Below are 23,965 nucleotides of genomic sequence, written 5' to 3' on the forward strand. Positions count from 1 at the left end.
GATGTGATCTATATGGACTTCAGTAAGGCGTCCAACAAGGTTCCCCATGGGAGACTGATTAGCAAGGTTAGATCTCACGGAATACAGGGAGAACTAGCCATTTGGATACAAAACTAGCTCAAAGGTAGAAGACAGAGGTTGGTGGTATAGGGTTGTTTTTCAGACTGGAGGCCTGTGACCAGTGGAGTACCACAAGGATCGGTGCTGGGTCCTCTACTTTTTGTCATTTACATAAATGATTTGGATGCGAGCATAAGAGGTACAGTTAGTAAGTTTGCAGATGACACCAAAATTGGAGGTGTAGTGGACAGCAAAGAGGCTTACCTCAGATTACAATAGGATCTGGACCAGATGGGCCAATGGGCTGAGAAGTGGCAGATAGAGTTTAATTCAGATAAATGCGAGGTGCTGCATTTTGGGAAAGCAAGTCTTAGCAGGACTAATACACTTAATGGTAAAGTCCTTGGGAGTGTTGCTGAACAAACAGACCTTGGAGTGCAGGTTCATAGCTCCTTGAAAGTGGAGTCGCAGGTTGATAGGACAGTGAAGAAGGCATTTGGTATGCTTTCCTTTATTGGTCAGAGTATTGAATTCAGGAGTTGGGAGATCATATTGCGGCTGTACAGGACATTGGTTAGGCCACTGTTGGAATACTGCGTGCAATTCTGGTCTCCATCCTATCGGAAAGATGCTATGAAACTTGAAAGGGTTCAGAAAAGATTGACAAGGATGTTTCCAGGGTTGGAGGATTTCAGCTATAGGGAGAGGCTTAACAGGTGGGGGCTGTTTTCCATGGAGTGTCGGAGGCTGAGGGGTGACCTTATAGAGGTTTACAAAATTATGAGAGGCATGGATAGGATAAATAGGCAAAGTCTTTTCCCTGGGGTCAGGGATTCCAGAACTAGGGGGCACAGGTTTAGGGTGAGAGGGTAAAGATATAAAAGAGACCTACGGGGCAACATTTTCACACAGACAGTGGTACATATATGGAATGAGCTGCCAGAGGAAGTGGTGGAGGCTGGTACAATTGCAACATTTAAGAGGTATTTGGATGGGTATATGAATAAGAAGGGTTTGGAGGGATATGGGCGGGGTGCTGGCAGGTGGGACTAGATTGGGTTGGGATATCTTGTCGGCATGGACGGGTTGGACCGAAGGGTCTGTTTCCATGCTGTACATCTCTATGACTCTAACTCAAATGGAGGAATTTTAAGGATCAAGTACTGCCCAGTTAGACACTGCATTGTTAGTTGGAGAGTATAGCACCTATGCCACTCCACCTGCGCTTTATCAATTGATCCATCTTGATAATACAAGCTAAGTGCAATTGCTCATTCAGTATCAATTTTATGTTCTGCATACCCACACCACTCACCAACATATCAGGTTTGCAATGCATTCAACCTTTTCCTCATTGCCCTTTTTATTCATGTGGCATTTTTTTGTATGATTCTTCTTACATGTGGGATGTGAATGTTTGTTGCCTATCCCTAACTGCTTTTTGAACTCAGTGGCTTGCTTGGCCATTTCAGAGGGCAGTTAAGAATCAGAAGTCACACACAAGGTAGGGACATTATATATTCCAGATTTGTTAATTAAATTCAAACAGTGTGGTATGATTGTACCCAAAGTCCCTGGAGTATTCATCTGACCTCTGAATTACTAGTCCAATGACATCGCCATTACAACCATCATTTCCCCTTAAGTGATTAGCACTATAAATTCAAACTGTCACTTTCAGCAAATATTATGCTGTTTATACATTATCTCTTGGAAAGCTCTGAGCTGACAAGCATAATATTCCTCAAAGCCCACAATTTTCTGTACTTTCTCCAAATGAAAAGCAAGAATGAAATTACTATTCATTAAATGATAAAATTGCTTGTCCTAAACTGCAAACTGACCAAAATTTAGAAAGGGAATGAAATAATTTCAGGGGATACACATTTTGCATTTTAAAGACTAAAACGTTGTACATTGAACAAGTTGAGCCCAGTAATATATCCCTTCTAAATTCACAAGGCAACATAGCATGTCTGAGAAGGTGAGTAAGCAAAATACTTGCAGATCAGACACAGTGAGCCTGATGCAGGAAAAGTTTCTATCATTTCATCTGAAGGGAAGTTTCTGATTCTAAACTACTGTCTGTCACAATGGACAGACCCTGCCCTTTGGTCATCAGTAAACGTTTCCTCATTGCCTTTGAAGCAACTATAGTGTGTAATGTGGGAAGTCATCCTTTCCAGCAGTGAGGTACTCGATTTTTAACTAATCTTTATATAGCCATTATCTTGAAATTCTCAGTTTTAGGTAGAATTAACATATGTTAAATCACTAATAATTAAGTTAAATTGGAGAATGCAAGAAATTTCGAATAAATTATATATTCAAATGTTCACTCAATTTTTCCTCCAGGTTTCGAAGGTCTCAAATGCAGGATGCCTCTGTGATGAAGTATGGAAACTTGGTGCAAGGTACGAGCTCTAATATCCAGTTTCCTTGTCCATCTTCTTTTCCTTTAGGTTCTGTTATCAGTGATGTTGATTATAGGATGTCTCAACCTGGTTCTTTTTTCAACAACTCATGAGAACAGTCCTGCTGAAATTGTTAGTGGCACAAGTGCCAATTGTCTAAGAGCAATAAGTTTGTCAGTAAGGCTTGGACTATATTGTGTGCAGCAGTTTTCAACGAATTAACTTTCCTTCAGTATTCAGATGGTTAAGGTAGCTGAGTGATTTGGTTCATCTCTGTAACCGATGTTGAAGTTCATAATGGAGATCTAAGAAGCGTGTAAGCTGTCACTGAGGCAAAAGACTTTTAAAATTCTGGCCTTTAGGACTGTAAAAGAGTGGAATTTGTTCTGCCTTTGGCCTTTGGCTAAAAGTGATAAAGAAACCCTTTGAAATATCCAAATGGCTAGAATTCTCTCCCGAACAGATCAGACCAGATAGACTGCAGCAGTTCAAGAAGATAGCTCACCACCACCTTCTCAAGGGAAATTAGTGATTGGTAATAAATGCTAACCTAGCTAGTAAAGCCCATGTCCCCTGAATGAATAAAAAATGCACTTTATGGGTGGAATCAAATGGAGGTCTGAGTGATATGAAATATGGCAACATGTGTGGCAGAATCAAGTAATAAGTGAGGTCCATCTCGACATCAGAAGGAACTTGCCCCATCCTTAATGCTTTTGAAAAGCTGCATGGTGAAATTCTCACTGAGTTGTGGCTGGTTACCAGTTGCAGGGGTTGGTTGTTAAATGCTTTGTTAACAGCCCAACTCGTTTCATTAATAGTAAACCTCCCATCTTACCTTGAGAAAGTAACCAAAGCAAGCACATGGTAAATTCAAGTCACCACTTTCTCCAAATGACCTCCTTGTTAGAATCCAGGCACCGATATCTCAGGACACACTGCATGGGCACTGGCCACATCCAGCCCATATCTATGGACATTGGCATCCAAAATGTATCTCTAAGAACCCACGTACCCTCGACTAGTCTATGAGTGCATAATGTCCTTGCTGCAGGATTCCATTGATAGTTGTCACTGCAGCATCTCCACACTGTTCGCTTGCTCTCATAACGTTCATTCATTCTGAGCTTACTTCAGTGCGCACAGCACCCTTTTTAGTATTACCTTATTGCAATTTGCTCCCTTAGCCAGAGATACCAGGCTCATTTTACTGCTGTCTTTCCATTTAGCACAGAAGCACATCTAGGAAGATTGTCATAGTTGTCAGCAGGCTTCAGTCAAGTCAGTCAGTCTTCAATCAGGGGTTTTAACAGACTAAGCCAAGGACAGCCTTCAGTGCCAGTCCAAGCCAAGTGCAACGTAGTCAGCGTCAAGATCATGTCCGCATAAGGAGCAAGGAGCTGAATGAAAAGCAGCATACCTCCTGTCTTGATTCTTTCTGTCCCATTGTGATCTGTTTACCTCATGGAATGAGAGACGGGGCTGGTATATAACATAGAGTCATAGAGATGTACAGCAAGGAAAGAGACCCTTCGGTCCAAACCATCCACGCCGACCAGATATCCCAACCCAATCTAGTCCCACCTGCCAGCACCCGGCCCATATCCCTCCAAACCCTTCCTATTCATATACCCATCCAAATGCCTCTTAAATGTTGCAATTGTACCAGCCTCCATCACTTCCTCTGGCAGCTCATTCCATACATGCACCACCCTCTGTGTGAAACAGTTGCCCCTTGGTGTTTTTTATATCTTTCCCCTCTCACCTTAAACCTATGCCCTCTAGTTCTGGACTCCCCGATCCCAGGGAAAAGACTTTGTCTATTTGAAATGAAAGTAGGTGGAACAGCTGTCATCGTTAGCGCAATTGGGGAGGTGCACTGAGTGAGTAGGCAGTGCAGAAAGCTTGCAGGATTCTGCTGTCATGATTAGTATGGGTGACAGGACGTGGAGATTACATTACAGGAAATAGTGTGTGAACCTTGGTAGGAGATGTGTCCAGTAGCAGAGGTAGTTTGATGTGAGATATTGGCAAGAACACGGTGAATTCACCCTGGCGCAGAAAGGTCCAGGTAGCAGCCTGAAGTAACAAGGTCTGGTTCCATCACCTCCGCTGTTGGTTCTGGGGAAGGTTCCCTGTCACCAATCCCATAAGCAGGACACCAGGTCCCTGACCCCAAGCAGAGTCTTGATCTTCCCCCTATCTGCCCTGTTTGGGGCAAATGTCAGTTGTAGGATAGCTCCAGACTGATTGTGCACCCAGTCAAGCACTATGACATTTTAAAGTTGGTGTAGGCTGAAGGGATGTCAGTGAATTCTGGGATTTCTGCTAACTGGCCAGTTGTTGTGGTAAGATAGGGCAGAAATTGGATATGAGGTAAGTAATTAAGGAGGCATGCTTGGGAAGGTACGACAGCAAACTCTCCAAAAAACACATGCAAATCAGGCTTAGCCAAAAACGAAAGATTCAGCTCTATGTAGCAGTCAATCTGTTCTCTAGAAACTCGTCTAAGTCCTGTAGTTGGATTGCAGATAAGCAGGATTGTTATCTGAAAATGTAGTGAAATCAATGGGAAGACATTTGCTTGGTCCTAATAAAGCTTATTACATTTCTCCCCAGGGGATTCATGGACTGAAATAATCAGCAGCATGACTTCAGCCACCATCAGGTTCGAGTTGTTATCAACAGCACACCGCAGTCCAGTAAGTAATGTGCATGTTCCAGCTGCAGCCATTGACATTTAGGGAAAGACTTCCTTTCTCTGCCTTTCTCCCCTTCTGCCTTTCTTTTAAATCTTGTTGCAGCATCTTTATAAAAAGATGATGAGGTGATATCCCACCTCCCACCCCCCTGGCAGTTCAAGATCAATTGGTTCACAAAAGCAGGCCAGACTGGCTTGTTCCCCACTAAGAGGCCCATGCAAACTCCATTTGCACCAGTAACACGCCCTGGGTCACTGTAGGGAAGAGCCACAGAAAAAACAACTTGACAGCATGTCCGTCACTGAAACACAACTAAAAACATACTTCAGAGTTCAAACAGTCAAAACTTAGAGTTGATCATAAGAGCCATATCTTTAAGTATAGTAATTAAGCAAAATGAATGTCTGGATTGGGACTGGAAGCAAATTCTCTGATGTGTTTAGTATTTGTATCTTAAATAATTCCAGTTTGATGTGAAGGGTGGACTGAATAGCCCTTCTCTCAATCCCTTTTACCCCCAACTGCCATAATCTTTTCAACATGGTGGCTGCAGGTTGGTAGCTGGAGATGGTATGCCCCTCTTATTGGTTAACTCAGGGCAAAATGTCAGCCATTTGCTAAGTACATACTATTTCAGTAAATATTTGATTTTAAATCTTGCAGTCAAGAAACCTTTGCAGCTCAAGTGAGGAAAAGTTAATTCCAACATAAATTCACTTTTCTCTCTCTCTCTCACCCCTTCTACTGTGAATTTTAGCTGAATTTGGACCTGACACAAGCGGTCAACATTTCTACAAAAGGAACTAAGAGTGGAGCATTTGTCATGTACAACTGTGCAAGGCTTGCAACATTATTTGATAATTTCAACAAGTCTGTTCAACAAGGTAAAACCTAAGATATTCGCAATTGATTGAGAAGTCAGCCAAACTGTTTGCATTTTCTTTAGTCAGGTTTATTGTAATTCCAATAAAAGCAAAGAACTGCAGAAACATAATCAGAAATTGCTGAGAAAGCTCAGCAGGTCTGGCAACATCTGTGGAGAGAAATAAAAGTTAATGTTTCGGGTCAAGTGACCCTTCCTTAGAACAGTTCTGTTTTAGTTTCTGATTTACAATACTCGCAGTTCATAGAGTCACAGAGATGCACAGCACGGAAACAGACCCTATGCTCCAACTTGTCCATGCCGACCAAATACCCCAACCCAATCTAGTCCCACCTGGCAGCTCCCGGCACCTATCCCTCCAAACCCTTCCCATTCATATACCCATCCAAATGCCTTTTAAATATTGCAATTGTACCCGCCTCCACCACTTCCTCTGGCAGCTCATTCTATACACATACCATCCTCTGCATGAAACAGTTGCCCCTTAGGTCTCTTTTATATCTTTCCCCTCTCACCCTAAACCTATGCCCTCTAGTTCTGGACCCCCCGATGACCCCAGGGAAAAGATTGTCTCTTTATCCTATCCATGCCCCTCATGATTTTATAAACCTCTATAAGGTCACCCCTCAGCCTCCGACGGTCCAGGGAAAACAGCCCCGGCCAGTTCAGCCTCTCCCCATAGCTCAAATCCTCCAACATCCTTGTAAATCTTTCCTGAACCCTTTCAAGTTTTAGAACAACTTTCTGATGGGAAGGAGACCCCATTCTTTCAGTTTTTACAAAGAATGGTAGACGTTGGAAATTTGAAGTGAAACCAAAGTGTTGGAGAAACTCAGTAGGTCTGCCAGTATCTGGAGAGAGGTAAACAAAGTAACATCTCCAGCCAGATGAGACTGTCTTTACAAATAGGTAGGAAAAAAGTGTAGGTTCATTTGGCACTTCTGCCACAATCTAATTCATTAGTTAAAGCAGACTCTCAAACGAGCTTTGCTTTCTCAGGAGTGCTTTTGGTGACAGATGTATTCTACTCCTGCCATTGACACCAGCCTATTTGGACTTACCTTTCGAAAAACAAACATCGCCCGGGTTCCACAAGCTGGTTCACAAGGTTCCAATTAAGGAAACAAAAACAAGCAGAGTTCTAGATTCCTTTCCTTTTGGGTAATAGATTACCATTTGATCTTCCTGTTGGGGACCACTCCATATAGAAAAGAACAGAGGTACAGAAGTGTCTGGTGCAGAAGGAGTCCATTCAGTCCACTGTCAGTACACTAGCTCTCTGGGATGATTGAAGTGGAACTATCAATTTAAATTTCATAACATTGCATTGTGAATTGTAAACATGCAAAAGCAACATTGGATTTATACTGTCTAAAACATTTGGAAACTCCCATGGTTTGCATTTAGTCTCTAAATAACAACAATACCACTCAGTTCATAAATCAATAGTCAATTCATTGTCACTCAATATTAAAAGATATCTGTTTTATGCAATGTTCTTTGATGATGGTCAAAACTGGGAAATGAGTTTCCATGGATGCATTTGCTAGGGAAACTTGATTTTTAATATTTAAATTCAATGTTAGCAGCGAGACAGGTCTCATAATAGAAGACTTCACGTACAGCTTCAGAAATCAACCATTCCTCCCTCCACTGACTCATATTGGAGGAAAATGACTGTCCTCAGATTACTGATGAAGAGCTTTTGCCCGAAACATCGATTTTCCTGCTCCTCGGATGCTGCCTGACCTGCTGCGCTTTTCCAGCAACACATTTTCAGCCCTGTCCTCAGTTTCTCAATCATCTGGCCTCATTTTCCCACAGGATACTCAGAAACATTTCTTGGGGTCAGAAACAGATTCTGTGCTGATTTGTGCCTGTTTCATTGTTGCGCTAACCCAACAAGTTGATTTGTTTCACTGCAGCATCAGATGTTCCATTTAACCTTCCAAGTGCGAAACTTCAAACTCAATAAGTTTGTGATTGCTAATCTGATTGAGAAAAACCGGTTGTTAGATTGCTGGTTGAATTGGAAAAGGGGGTTCATTGTAACAAAGAGGAGTCCTGCCAAGGGCATGTTCTCCTCCATTAAAAACCAAATCAAATATCCAGTTTTCTATATATACAGAGAACAACTGTGTTATAACTCAATGAAATGTTAAACCAAAGCCTCGTCTGTTTCCAAGTGGATGAAAAGATCCTGCTTCAAAGAAGAGCAGAGATGTTCTCTCTCATGTTCAGGGCAACATTAATCCCTCAAATAACATCAAAAGTAGATTATCAGATCTTTATAATATTATAAGAAATAGGTGCAGGAGTCGGCCATTTAGCCCATTGAGTCAGCCAATCAGTCAGTCATGATTGATCTGATTGTGAACTTACCACTTTCCTTCATGTCTCACATAACCTTTGATTCCTTTGTCAATCAAAGACCTGTGTAATTTTACCTTTGAATATACTCGATAATCCAGCCTCTGTTGTTCTCTATATAAGAGAATTGCAAAGACCAATGATCCTATCGGAGAATATAGACTCCCAACCTTCAAGCTCATTCTAGATTCCTTCAAAAGGAGGAAACATCCTGTCAGCATCCATCAAGATCCCTCAATTATAAATGTTTCAGTGAAATCACCTTTTGTTTTTTTCTAATCTCGAGATACAGCCTCAATCTGTTTAGCCTGCTGTTTGTGGGAAGTTCATATTTCCCTGACAACAACGACTTGACTTCAAAATAAGTACTTCTTTGAGTATCAAACACTTGAGGTTTTGAAAGAAACTACTTTAATTTGGGTCTTTCTTTCACACACCTCTTCTCTGATTACTTGAGACTTACCTGGACATACAGTACATAGAAAGAATTCCAGCTCCCAGTGACAAGTCTATTCCTTCAATGGATCAGGTGGTATGGTCAATCATCAGGGTTATCTTGTAAGTACCACTGACTTAACTGGTAGAGATTCCTGCTTAGAAATAATTGATGGTTGCTACAAATGATACACTAGCGACGTGAGCTTGGAGACAAGTAAGTCCCAGAGTCATTTTTTACAATCCCTGTCTCCATATCTCCTTGCTCCACTGCCCACTCTGCTTTCCTTGTCACCTGAGGAAGGAGGGAAACAAATATAACATGGCTACAGTTAGTTTGACACAGATAGAAAGATTTTGAGGTTAGTCATTGGCTCAAACAAAAACCAGTAGTTCTTGAGAAACAAAAAAAACTTGCATTCAGATTTGGAAGTCGGTTTCCTAGAGAATTTACTTGACATCAAAATACATAATACAAATAATACAGTAAAGTTTGTAGTGTTTATTTTCTTAAAACAGATATTTCCTTGCTTTTCCAGGCTTATACCCAAAGTTCCCCGAAACATCGCAGCTGAATTTTTCTGCTCTTCAGGAAGAGGTACCTTATCCCGAATCAGCAATGTGATTCATTGTTCTCCTCCTTGTCAGGATTAAAATGTGCTGCAGTAATCAGAAACAAAGAAGACTGAGAAAAGGCCACTACAAAGTCTTCCTTCACGGGACATATACCCCATGGTACAGACCTACTACCATATTAGTTAATGAGGTTATGGGATAGGCTAGCAAAATTTAAGAGATAGGAACATTTATTAATATTTAGCTATTATCTCCTGGTCCCCCTTAAACGATGCAGCTGTGTCCAAGGTGAAGGTATTCATGAGAATTTGCATGCCTCACATCATGATCAGAATCAGAGACTACTGATGCACAACATGAGGATAATAATGGATTGTGTCATAGGATATTCTGAGCTTATTTTGATTTGTGCATTTAAGTCTTTCATTTGCTTGAAATTTTTAAAGTAAATATTAAATCTATTAAAAGTGTTTCTTATGCATTTTGAGCTGAGTGCTTTTAATTCCATTTAACTCAGTGCCAATGCACACTGAAACCCACAGCCTTGCTAAAGAGTCTTAAAAACAAATTCGAGAAATATTAGGAAGCTCAGAGCATAAACTGGATCCCCTTTACAATCTGTAAACCTTAGGCTCTTGCCTTACGAAATTCTGTCATAATGTTTAGCTTGGCCTCCTTAACAGTTTCATATTTCAATAGACAATAGATGCAGGAATAGGCCATTCGGCCCTTCGAGCCAGCACCACCATTCATTATGATCATGGCTGAGCTTCCACATCAGTATCCTGTTCCCCTAGTTTTTAAGCGAAAAAAGTGTTTCCTAACATCATTCCTGAATGGTTTGGCTCTAATTTTAAGAATCATTTGCCATGTCTGGGGCCCAGAGTTTCCCTGTCGAATTACACAACCTCTTGATGTCCTGAGTGGCCCCTCAACTAGGAACCTGTCCACCTCTTTATAAATTTGCAAAGAGCTTGCACTCACTAAACAACCTGAAAACCTTTTCCACCAGCATAAACCAGGAGTTCTGCATGAATACCAAGCAAAATGGCACAACTCACCGTGAAATATGTGTGTGGACATAGCAACCATCCCCTCTGACCACAGCTGGCTCCACAGTAGATCTAACCTTTGACTCCTTTGTCAATCAAAGACCTGTGTAATTCAGCCTTTGAATATACGCAATTGTCCAGCCTCTATTATTCTCTGTATAAGAGAATTGTAAAGACCAACAATTCTTTCAGAGATGAGAGACTCCCAACCTTCCAGCTGTGGCTCTCATTCTAGATTCTTCCAGAGGAGGAAACATCTTGTCAGCATCTATCAAGATCCCTCAATCTTAAGTGTCTCAATAAAATCACCTTTCGGTTTTTTCTAAACTCAAAAGTTACAGCCTCAATCTGTTTAGCCTGCTGTTTGTGGGAAATTCACATTTCCCTGACAACAGCTACTAGACTTCGAAATAAGCGAGATCTGATCTAACTTTACAAATCTGAAGTCTGACTGTCCCTGCTAAGCATTTGACAGTATGGATAAATTGAAAAACTAGATATAGAAAGTAGTAAGGGCTCTTGTTATACAGTGGTAGTATCTCTACCCCTAGGTTAGAGATTTGGATTCAAGTCCCACCTACCACAGAGCTGTGTCATAACATGTTCAAACAAATTGATTTGTTTGGCAACTGATATGAAGCCAAGCCAAAGCTTGACTTTCTTGCCTGACTGAAATCTGCTGCCAAATTGGCACTTATGTGAAGCCATTAAGCTGCCAACCATTGCATGTGCAACTCAAGTTGCATGCAATTTGTAGTGGTCACTGAACATTGGAAATCTATTTAAAAATGTATTGAGAAGTTGGAGGGAAAAAAAGTGCAGGATTGTTAACAGTTCAGTGGGACGGATCCAAGGCCATTTTTAAGGCCAGTGTTTGAGTGTAATTTTTTTTTAAAAACGTTCAAGTTATACGCAAGAAGTAACCACAGTTTCCTCCTTGTGCAGGGGGAGTGGCTGTTGCTGTACAATTATGTTATTCCATTCCAGGATGTGCTTTGTCAGATTACACAATCCCTGAATTCAACTAAAGGAATTCGTCTGACCATCAACACCGAGGCAGTAAGTAGAACTAATAAGCAAAAAGGACAGATTTTCGTTTCCAACTAAAATGTTTTTAGAACTGCTGGTATAGAATCTTACAGCACATAAGGAGGCCATTTGGCCCTCCATACACGTGCCAGCTCTTTCTAAGGGCAGCTGATTAGCTCAGCGGTGCGTCACATACAGCTAAATATTTCCAAGGGTCACTCAGCTGCATGTTGCATTAATTCATATTTTATACAAATCCAACTTAGGTAAGAGTGTTAGAATTGCAGATATCCAAGCTGTCTGAGAGTTAATCAGTTGGTAGTTTGAATTTTAAACATTGGCGGTATTGTGCAAGATAAATAAAATTTGACAGCACGCATTATTGAATAGCATTTGACAGCCCTGGATTAATGATTATCTGCTACAACATTGAAGGCCAATCTTTTCAGTGGCTATGAATGTGCTAGAAATTTAAAAATAGTTATAAAAAGAGTTACAACAGGAGTAAGATGACACCATAAAAGCTTGTACAGTAAGTTAGTACATTTAAGCAGACTTGAACTTTGAACACCCCAAGTATCCACACTGGCAGAAAAGACTGAACAGGAACGTTGTACACACTAAGGCTAGTATCAGCCTTGAGATCAGCCTAAACAGATTCCTGTAGACGGGATAGAAGGGACACCTTAGTTGGAAGATTTCTGTTTATTGTACAAGAATGAATGCAAATAATACATACATATGTGATCACAGGTTGATACTGGACAGATCCAGGATGGGTATTTAGTCCATCTAAGACAGAATCTCTGTCTGAGATTATTTAAATAAACATAACCTGCATACCCAAGCCCTCCTGTAGTCTGTGTAAAAGATTAACCACCATACTAACCTCTGAAATGGTCTCCCTAAATTACCTCTAGTGGTTCTCTCTCTCTTTACTTGGCTTGGAAAACTTTTTGGACTTCTCACCAACTGATCTTACTCTCCTTCCCTTAATTTCCTAGCTCCTCCAGAGTGTCCTCTCTCCTGGCAAGGACTAAATCTTCATTGCAGATTGTTAAGGTGTCAGACACAACCTGGTGGTGATAATATTCTTGCCCCTGAATCAGCAGGCCATGGATTAGAATTATTCTCCAGAGGTGAGAGTGTATAATCTTGGCTGACACCACAGTACAGTATTAAAAGAATACTGTCCAGCAGTAAATACAGCCATTCACATGAGACATTAAATTCAGATCCCAGCCATCCTCTCAGGGTAAATGATCTGCAGCTCAGCTGAAAGAGGAGTGTGGAGAATGTCAGCATTTAAGTCAACATTATCCTTCATCACTCACGGATAACATCTGATACAGATAATATCAAATTGCTTTTTTGGGATCTTGCTGCAAGCAAATTGGCTGCCGTATTTTCTGCATTACAACTCCAAATAATGGCTGTAAACTCTTTATAAGGAGCAGAATTAAGTCATTCAACCCATCAAGTCTGCTCCGCCATTTACTGAGATAGTTTATCTGATAATTCTCAACTCCACTTTCCTGCCTTTTTCCCTATAACCCTTGATTCTCTTACTGATTAAAACATCTATCTCAGCTTTGAATAGACTGAATGACCCAGCCTTGATAGCCCTCTGTGGTAAAGAAAATTCCACAGATTCACCACCCTGTGAGAGAGGAAATTCCACCTAATCTCTGTTTTATATGAGCGACTTCTTATTCTGAGATTATGCCTCTTGGTCCTGGAGTTTCCTAGAAAGGGCAACAGCCTTTCCACATCTAACCTGTCAAGTCTCATTGGAAGCTTATAAAAGTGCACTTTTTAGTGATATGTTCAAATTGTAAAAGGCACTTAACTTCCTTTATCAAGTACTAAGTATCTTCTTCTCAATATAATTTATGTTTTAGGTCTGCAAGTTTCTTGTAAACCTCAGCATTGATTTCAGCTCCTATTACAACCGTGTGCACATACTTGGAGTAAGTATCAATGTTGTAAGTTATTGTCTGATCATCGTTATGTAATCAAACCCAATTATGTATGAGGTGAAGAGCGAAGATAGGCCCATTTTCATGTGCCTAGGTGTTGAAATATCTTGATTTATGAAGAGTGGAAAGGAAATATTTTTTATTTAAGGCTTTTCTTGCTCCATTTTTATTTTTTTTTAAATCTAATTTTTTGTCATCTACTGATGCTACTGATAGAGTTCTAGTATGGCAATACCAGATTTCCAACATACCACAGAGATTTTGTGGGACATTGGGTAGCATTCTACTCTGAGCTAGTAGCTCTGGGTATGGGTTCCACTCAGGGACTTGATGACCGAGAAGGGTACATACACACAACAAAGCCAACAGGCTTTGCAAATCTTCCAACACACACCAATGGCAGTAAGAGCAGGAGATATTCCTGAGCATCTGTCTGATGGAAAAAATGCCATTGGAGCCTTTACCATCACTACTCACAGCTTCAGCCAACAACACTGCATCAAATGTACATTGTCACTATAATTCCATCTACCCAAAATGAACTTTAATGCATCACTATCACTGAAGATACATTATCTTTGTTTTTGAGTCAGCCTTGATCAGGAACTCACAGCAGCTATGTCGAGCATGAATCAGGGCCAATTTCACCTTTTTGCTCCATGCTACTCCAAGCCCAAGGCGGAGGAACCGGAAGAGAATTCTGAAGAAACCCATATTCTAAAATTCAGATGGGGAGGGTTGGTTAGCTATAGTCAGCAAGCACACTTTCTGCTACATCAGCATCTTTGTTAGTCATAATATCATGATTTCAATTTGATTAAGAGTGCATTTGGAGAAAATCCCACTGACAAATCAAATTCAAGTCAAGTTTGGTTACAGCCATCGTTGGAGGATAGGGATAGGATTCCCTGGAAAGCAAAGATAAACATTTGACACTGAATCTGATCAGTTCACCATCCATCACAACAATGTGTTGTTGGATTTCCAGTCTTAATGACATTTAAAACACATCCTTGAAGTTAATAAACTAAGCAAACACAAAGTGGGTTCAAAGTTAGGAGAAAGAGAACGTGAAAGGTAACAGCTGAGCATAAGCTGGGAATTGAACCTTTACCAGGAGTGTAAAGTTCAAGGCCCGCATTCACCATGGTCCCAGAGCAATGAAAACAAAACGTGTACGAGCATTATAGGAATGCAGCTATCTCATTGTTGGTCCAGAGGATGTTGCAGAACCAGAGATGACATGAGGGACTTGAAAGCAAGGATGAGAGTTTTAAAAATTGAACTGTTGCTTCATGGGAACCCAATGTAGGGCAGTAAGCACATCGGTGATGACTAAATGAAATTTGGTGCAAGTTAATATGTAGGCAGTGGAGTTTAGCATGACTTTAGATGATTGGCGAAGTAGAAGATAGGTGGCTAGAAGATGAATGACAGACAAGAGTTCATTGTGGTAGTCAAGTCTAGAGGTAACCAAAGGGTATAAGGGTTATAGTAGTAGAATCAGGACATGTCACATTGACAAAAGTCAGTGGTGTTAGAGATGCCACAGATGTGATCAGAATCTTATCTCAGAGTCAAATACAACATTGAGGTTGCAAAGTCTGGTTTAGCCTCAGACAATTACCAGGGCAAGGAATGTCTAGGAAACAGAACTTGTCTCATGGGCTGGTCTTCCCAGTAGTTAATTGGAGGAAATGTCACCTCCTCCAGTATTCCAGGCCCAGTTTCACACAGCTCTGCCATGGTTTATGAAGTGACCTCATGTTTTGCTTTGCCCTACCTTGGTATTTTCAAAAATGGGCCAGTAGTTTAGAAAGCAATATCTTGGATAGCCTGGTGTATTGTAACCAAGAAAAGGCAAGGTGCTGGTCCAAACAGTTCTTCATATGGAGAGACCAATCTCATCTGTGTCCATAAAAAGAAGTGAAGGCCCGTGCGTTCCTATGTTTGGACCAACAGAGGAGGAACAGGAGAGACAGAGTGTGGAAGAGTCAGAATACATCTCCCTTCCCATTTCCTTAACAACGTAGAAGGCTCAACTCCCCTCATTCCTTTGAGCAAGAGGTTCTAGAGCAGCTTTGATGCCCAATCAGTGACACTCACATCCCATTAAAACATGCTGGAGAAGGCAGACCACTGCTTACTATTAAGTGATGTTTTGGAGGGGGATCCCAAAAAATCTGTTTCTTTGGCTTTACTGGAATAGCTGAGACCACTCCCCCATTATTTTTACTCAATGTTCAAGGTAGCTTCTCACTCCACAGGAACCATTGGAACACTTGTTCAACCAGATGTTTGCTCGCCTGCAGCTGATGAAAGCATTGAGAGAAGTGTTTCACACAGCGTTGGGCACAATGCACATCACACCCCCAAGCCAGCTCTGAGAATCCAGCAATGTGTTCGGCACCTTCGCAAGATATGGAAACAGAAAACTCGACGGTCTTCACATTCCACCAGCAGGTCAGCAAAGACTAACACTGCCGAGACCTGCCAACAGCGAGCAGAGCAGCTTGACAGATCAGCGGAACATCACTGTTTTACCTCTTTGTATAGTCAGGTGTGAATGAGATTTAAAACGTTGAAGTTTGGTGTTCAGACTTACTCTGTATACCAGCAGACAGAACCTACCACCTCTCTGCACATCATCATCTGTTCCAAGAGCATGACTTGTCTGAAGCAGATGCAGGTGTTAGTTGCAAAATCAATTACATTCAGAGTCGCCAAGTTACTTCTGGAAGAGAGCTTTCATCTCATTATTGAATGAATTACAACACTGGCCACAATGCCATTTCACTACTGTATGATATTTCTGGCCTCTACATCCTGCTCTTGATCTGAACGTATTCCATTTTCTGTGCCCCCAGCTTTTAAATAAAAATAAACATGAATTTTAAACATCCTAATTTGTTTCTGCTTTATCCATCAACATGCACATAACCCTAATCCAGCTGTAACGTAAGGAACGACGTTAAAGTCACACAACATCAGGTTATAGTCCAACAGGTTTATTTGGAACATAGAACATAGAACATAGAACAATACAGCACAGAACAGGCCCTTCGGCCCACGATGTTGTGCCGAACTTCTAACCTAGATTAAGCACCCATCCATGTACCTATCCAAATGCCGCTTAAAGGTCGCCAATGCTTCTGACTCTACCACTCCCACGGGCAGCGCATTCCATGCCCCCACCACTCTCTGGGTAAAGAACCCACCCCTGACATCTCCCCTATACCTTCCACCCTTCACCTTAAATTTATGTCCCCTTGTAACACTCTGTTGTACCCAGGGGAAAAGTTTCTGACTGTCTACTCTATCTATTCCTCTGATCATCTTATAAACCTCTATCAAGTCACCCCTCATCCTTCGCCGTTCCAACGAGAAAAGGCCGAGAACTCTCAACCTATCCTCGTACGACCTACTCTCCATTCCAGGCAACATCCTGGTAAATCTTCTCTGCACCCTCTCCAAAGCTTCCACATCTTTCCTAAAGTGAGGCGACCAGAACTGCACACAGTACTCCAACTGTGGCCTAACCAAAGTCCTGTACAGCTGCAACATCACTTCACGACTCTTGAATTCAATCCCTCTGCTAATGAACGATAATACTCCATAGGCCTTCTTACAAACTCTATCCACCTGAGTGGCAACCTTCAAAGATCTATGTACATAGACCCCAAGATCCCTCTGTTCCTCCACCTGACTAAGAACCCTACCATTAACCCTGTATTCCGCATTCTTATTTGTTCTTCCAAAATGGACAACCTCACACTTGGCAGGGTTGAACTCCATCTGCCACTCCTCAGCCCAGCTCTGCATCATATCTAAGTCCCTCTGCAGCCGACAACAGCCCTCCTCACTGTCCACAACTCCACCTATCTTCGTATCATCTGCAAATTTACTGACCCACCCTTCGACTCCCTCATCTAAGTCATTAATAAAAATTACAAACAGCAGAGGACCCAGAACTGAACCCTGCGGAACTCCACTTGTAACTGGGCTCCAGGCTGAATATTTACCATCTACCACCACTCTCTGCCTTCGACTGGTTAGCCAGTTTTCTATCCAATTGGCCAAATTTCCCTCTATCCCATGCCTCCTGACTTTCCGCATAAGCCTACCATGGGGAACCTTATCAAATGCCTTACTAAAATCCATGTACACTACATCCACTGCTCTACCCTCATCCACATGCTTGGTCACCTCCTCGAAGAATTCAATAAGACTTGTAAGGCAAGACCTACCCTTCACAAATCCGTGCTGGCTGTCCCTAATCAAGCAGTGTCTTTCCAGATACTCGTAAATGCTATCCCTCAGTACCCTTTCCATTACTTTGCCTACCACAGAAGTAAGACTAACTGGCCTGTAATTCCCGGGGTTATCCCTATTCCCTTTTTTGAACAGGGGCACAACATTCGCTACTCTCCAGTCCCCTGGTACCACCCCCGTTGACAGTGAAGACGAGAAGATCATTGCCAACGTAACTGCAATTTCCTCTCTTGCTTCCCACATAATCCTAGGATATATCCCGTCAGGCCCGGGGGACTTGTCTATCCTCAAGTTGTTCAAAATGTCCAACACATCTTCCTTCCTAACAGGTATCTCTTCTAGCTTAACAGTCCGTTTCACACTCTCCTCTTCAACAATACGGTCCCTCTCGTTCGTAAATACTGAAGAGAAGTACTTGTTCAAGACCTCTCCTATCTCTTCCGACTCAATACACAGTCTCCCACTGTCCTTGATCGGACCTACCCTCGTTCTCGTCATTCTCAGGTTTCTCACATACGCATAAAATGCCTTGGGGTTATCCTTGATCCTATCCGCCAAGGATTTTTCATGCCCTCTCTTAGCTCTCCTAATCCCTTTCTTCAGGTCCCTTCTGGCTATCCTGTATCCCTCCACTGCCCTGTCTGAACCCTGTTTCCTCAACCTTATGTAAGCCTTCTTCTCCCTCTTTACTAGACATTCAACCTCCCTAGTCAACCAAGGCTCCCTCACACGACCATTTCTTTCCTGCCTGATAGGTACATACATATCAAGGACACGTCGTATCTGCTCCTTGAAAAAGTTCCACATTTCCACCACATCCTTCCCTGACAGCCTATGCTCCCAACGTATGCTCCTCAAATCCTGTCTTACAGCATCGTAATTTCCCTTCCCCCAATTGTAAAATCTACCTTGTTGTGCGCACCTATCTCTCTCCATAACCAAGGTGAAAGTCACAGAATTGTGGTCACCATCACCAAAATGTTCACCCACTAACAAGCCCACCACTTGTCCCGGTTCATTACCGAGTACCAAATCCAATATGGCCTCCCCTCTGGTTGGACACTCTACATACTGCATTAGAAAAGCTTCCTGGACACACTGCACAAACACCGCCCCATCCAATCTACTTGATCTAAAGAGCTTCCGATCAATATTTGGGAAGTTGAAGTCGCCCATGACTACGACCCTGTGGCTTCTGCACCTTTCCAAAATCTGTTTCCCAATCTGTTTCTCCACATCTCTGCTGCTTTTGGGGGGCCTATAATAAACACCCAACAAGGTGACTGCACCTTTCCTATTTCTGACTTCAGCCCATACTACCTCCAGAGGCAGATCCCCCTCAAACTTCCTTTCTGCAGCCGTTATACCATTTCTAATTAGCAATGCCACCCCCCCTCCTTTTTTTACCACCCTCCCTAATCTTACTGAAACATCTGTAGCTTTTGGAGCGGTGCTCCTTTGTCAGCTAGCTACCTGACAAAGGAGCAGCGCTGCAAAAGCTTGTACTTTCAAATAAACCTGTTAGACTATTAGCTGGTGTTGTGTGATTTTTAACTTTGTCCACCCCAGTCCAACACTAGCACCTCCACATCATGATAAGCAACGAAGATAGTATCTCAAGTTAAAATTCGATGAATCATCATCGGCTGTCCCTCAGATGAGAATGACTGTCTTCCACTCTCAGGATGAGTCTATAGGTGGGTGTACAGAGCAATGTGGCTACCGCAGGCTCTGTTACACTTGGGACAGGTGGGGGTCACAGGAATGGGTGGGTGAGGCATTGGTGTGGCAGAATGCTCCTATTGCTGTTCTCACCCGGCTTCTATTTTTTCCCCAATTGGCAAGTCTTGAACGCTTCCCAAATGGAGCAACTATAGTAAGATACTTACCAGTTGTTTGACTGGTAGGTGAGTGTTTTTGTGTCACCCCCATTTGAATGGAGCTGTGGGTGCTGCATTTCGTTGTGTGGTGTATCAGCTAATTGAGAGACCGACACTGATAGCGATAGAAGAAGCAATAACAATAGTGAGCAGACAACTCCCATTAAGTAGACAAGAAATGCAACACGAACCATGACCAGCATTAGTAGCTCCAACCACTGATCATCATTTCATGCTGCAGCTGTACAAAACTCTGGTACGGCCATACTTGGAGTATTGTGTACAGTTCTGGTCACCGTATTATAGGATGGGGAAGCTTTGGAAAGGGTTCAGAGGATATTTACTAGGATGTTGCCTGGTATAGAGGGAAGGTCTTACAAGGAAAGGCTGAGGGACTTGAGGCTGTTTTCATAAGAGAGAAGGTTGAGAGGTGACTTAATTGAGACATATAAGATAATCAGAGAGTTAGATGGGGTGGACAGTGAGAGCCTTTTTCCTCAGATGGTGATGGCTAGCATGAGAAAACATGGCTTTAAATTGAGGGGTGATAGATATAGGACAGATGTCAGAGGTAGTCTCTTTACTCAGAGTAGTAGGGGCATGGAACGCACTGCCTGCAACAGTAGTAGACTCGCCAATTTTAAGGGCATTTAAGTGGTCATTGGATAGGCATACTGTCGAGAATGGAATAGTGTAGGTTAGATGAGCTTCAGATTGGCTTTACAGGTCGGCGCAACATTGAGGGATGAAGGGCCTGTACTGTGCTGTATGTTCAATCTTCTATGATCAGGGTGCGCACACATATTTTCAAAGACTGTTAGACAAATGGTAATCACCGTTTACGGTGCCGTAATGCAAAAACACCAAAGACTGTATTTTATGATGGCTTAGAGTCATATAGAGATCCTTCAGTCCCCAATTGATCCACGCCAACCATGCTCCCAAGGAGGTAGAACATGCATACTCACTCCCTACTGTTTGAGCACCTTGAATCAAATATCAACTGGCGAATTACTAGGCAGTGTGCGATACTGTAAAGGGGGGATTCTTATCTCTCAAATGCACTCCCCAGAGTGAGAGATCCATTCACATTTGGTTAGGCAAGTGAGCTAGACGCTTTATTCTGACAACCGATTAAAAGCGTCTTCCCTTTTACTTTCTCCTTAATTGATATATCAGCCTGTCAAAAGTGAATAAAGTCTACTAAATGGCTAAACATAGACTGCTGTTATAGGTGACCAGGTTCCTTTCAACCTTTGGTCATTCGTGATGACAGCTAGCCTTCTCAACCTGTCTCACCGTTAGCTAGTTCAAGCAGTAATGGTATAGAAATAACCAACTGCAAGGATTGCTGCATCTTTGTAGCAAAGAGATGGTGGTGTGGACCGGAGAACAATTGATTGAAATAGTATTTGACGTTTTTTTAAGAAAAAGAAACCAAATGGACACCCTAGAACCGTTACCCTAATTTACCATTTGTACACAACATTGATTTAACATTTGTTCTATGCAATATTAAGTCATTTCACACTGACAAGAACCACATTTATTGCCCATCCTCATTATTCAATTAAGTTCTGTAGCCATGGTGATTTCTTTTAAAACAGTTTTTGATATTTAGCTTTAGAATGAATGGATTTTTATATTTGAACAAGCAAGCTCAAGTTTAAAGAAGATAAGGAGAGTTTTATTTTAAGCTTGAGGGAAACACCCACTGGTTAAAGAGGGAGACTTCTGGTTTCATTTTTGTAACTTTGAGTGAAATAGTTTTTTGAATTGCTAGGAATAGATGGTTATGTAGAGCAGTGCTTCTGAGAAAGAAAGGATATGTGGTGAACTAGGTTACCTTAGGATGAAGAGTTAGTGTTTGTCCCTGAGCAGAAGTATTCAGGTAATACCTTGAACAGGCTGGCATTTCCTTTCCTGGATGTCACTTTTAAAAGCATTCCTTTTGCTCTTACAATTTCAAACACATCTCAATGGCCTTCTGAACTTGTTAAACATACAACTTAGCATGTTTTAAAGGCTTCAAAACAAAATCTTTAAATTTCACTTGCAAGATCATTCCTTGCAAGAGCAAAGGAGTTCGCTCTAATCGCCTGGCCAATATATATCCCACAAACAACAGCAGAAAAACAGATTATCTGGCCATTATCGTGTTACTGTTTGGGGGAGTTTGCTATGTGAGAACTGTCACATTTCTTATAACAGTGACTTCAAAAATAATTGTACAGTGCTTCGAGACATCCTGAGGTTGTAAAAACTTCTTATAAAGTACAAGTTTTTTCTTTCTTGTACAGCATAAATCTGTAATTCATTTGCTTCCTAGCCTATTTTGTTGGAAAAAACTTATTGCAGCACTTCTTTCATCACTTCAACATTAAGCAGACCACTCACTTAGACTTGCTTCTCTCGAGTGCTAACTCTTACAGCTTTTCATGTCAACTAGGATACCTTAAATTGGGCATTAGTCCTGGATTAGTCTCGTCTGTCCTCTTTCTAAAACTTCAATGTCGCCTATCATGAGAGGAGATGAATATTGGAAACAGGACTCCATTTGAGGCCTATTATAGGATTGTACAAATATTGTATGCTTTGTTTTATTTAAAAGATTTTGGTATAGAGGGAAGGTCTTACAAGGAAAGGCTGAGGGACTTGAGGCTGTTTTCATAAGAGAGAAGGTTGAGAGGTGACTTAATTGAGACATATAAGATAATCAGAGAGTTAGATGGGGTGGACAGTGAGAGCCTTTTTCCTCAGATGGTGATGGCTAGCATGAGAAAACATGGCTTTAAATTGAGGGGTGATAGATATAGGACAGATGTCAGAGGTAGTCTCTTTACTCAGAGTAGTAGGGGCATGGAACGCACTGCCTGCAACAGTAGTAGACTCGCCAATTTTAAGGGCATTTAAGTGGTCATTGGATAGGCATACTGTCGAGAATGGAATAGTGTAGGTTAGATGAGCTTCAGATTGGCTTTACAGGTCGGCGCAACATTGAGGGATGAAGGGCCTGTACTGTGCTGTATGTTCAATCTTCTATGATCAGGGTGCGCACACATATTTTCAAAGACTGTTAGACAAATGGTAATCACCGTTTACGGTGCCGTAATGCAAAAACACCAAAGACTGTATTTTATGATGGCTTAGAGTCATATAGAGATCCTTCAGTCCCCAATTGATCCACGCCAACCATGCTCCCAAGGAGGTAGAACATGCATACTCACTCCCTACTGTTTGAGCACCTTGAATCAAATATCAACTGGCGAATTACTAGGCAGTGTGCGATACTGTAAAGGGGGGATTCTTATCTCTCAAATGCACTCCCCAGAGTGAGAGATCCATTCACATTTGGTTAGGCAAGTGAGCTAGACGCTTTATTCTGACAACCGATTAAAAGCGTCTTCCCTTTTACTTTCTCCTTAATTGATATATCAGCCTGTCAAAAGTGAATAAAGTCTACTAAATGGCTAAACATAGACTGCTGTTATAGGTGACCAGGTTCCTTTCAACCTTTGGTCATTCGTGATGACAGCTAGCCTTCTCAACCTGTCTCACCGTTAGCTAGTTCAAGCAGTAATGGTATAGAAATAACCAACTGCAAGGATTGCTGCATCTTTGTAGCAAAGAGATGGTGGTGTGGACCGGAGAACAATTGATTGAAATAGTATTTGACGTTTTTTTAAGAAAAAGAAACCAAATGGACACCCTAGAACCGTTACCCTAATTTACCATTTGTACACAACATTGATTTAACATTTGTTCTATGCAATATTAAGTCATTTCACACTGACAAGAACCACATTTATTGCCCATCCTCATTATTCAATTAAGTTCTGTAGCCATGGTGATTTCTTTTAAAACAGTTTTTGATATTTAGCTTTAGAATGAATGGATTTTTATATTTGAACAAGCAAGCTCAAGTTTAAAGAAGATAAGGAGAGTTTTATTTTAAGCTTGAGGGAAACACCCACTGGTTAAAGAGGGAGACTTCTGGTTTCATTTTTGTAACTTTGAGTGAAATAGTTTTTTGAATTGCTAGGAATAGATGGTTATGTAGAGCAGTGCTTCTGAGAAAGAAAGGATATGTGGTGAACTAGGTTACCTTAGGATGAAGAGTTAGTGTTTGTCCCTGAGCAGAAGTATTCAGGTAATACCTTGAACAGGCTGGCATTTCCTTTCCTGGATGTCACTTTTAAAAGCATTCCTTTTGCTCTTACAATTTCAAACACATCTCAATGGCCTTCTGAACTTGTTAAACATACAACTTAGCATGTTTTAAAGGCTTCAAAACAAAATCTTTAAATTTCACT

The 23,965-nt window shown here is 41.5% G+C and overlaps 1 protein-coding gene across 2 annotated transcripts in view; it reads left to right on the forward strand.

Moving 5' to 3' along the window:
• The window catches only part of dalrd3 (DALR anticodon binding domain containing 3), a 36,542-nt gene extending 20,140 nt beyond the window's left edge, over positions 1-16,402 (forward strand). For both annotated transcript variants that reach the window (XM_072581829.1, XM_072581830.1), the window contains exons 7-13: positions 2,416-2,474; positions 5,094-5,176; positions 5,934-6,060; positions 9,404-9,462; positions 11,438-11,551; positions 13,423-13,491; positions 15,768-16,402. In XM_072581829.1, coding sequence (XP_072437930.1) covers positions 2,416-2,474; positions 5,094-5,176; positions 5,934-6,060; positions 9,404-9,462; positions 11,438-11,551; positions 13,423-13,491; positions 15,768-15,887 — 631 coding nt within the window. In that variant the 3' untranslated portion in view covers positions 15,888-16,402. The remainder of the gene's footprint in view (positions 1-2,415; positions 2,475-5,093; positions 5,177-5,933; positions 6,061-9,403; positions 9,463-11,437; positions 11,552-13,422; positions 13,492-15,767) is intronic.
• The last annotated feature ends 7,563 nt before the right edge of the window (positions 16,403-23,965 follow it).

Source organism: Chiloscyllium punctatum, chromosome 12 (genome assembly GCF_047496795.1).
Source record: "Chiloscyllium punctatum isolate Juve2018m chromosome 12, sChiPun1.3, whole genome shotgun sequence".
Lineage (NCBI taxonomy): Eukaryota > Metazoa > Chordata > Chondrichthyes > Orectolobiformes > Hemiscylliidae > Chiloscyllium > Chiloscyllium punctatum.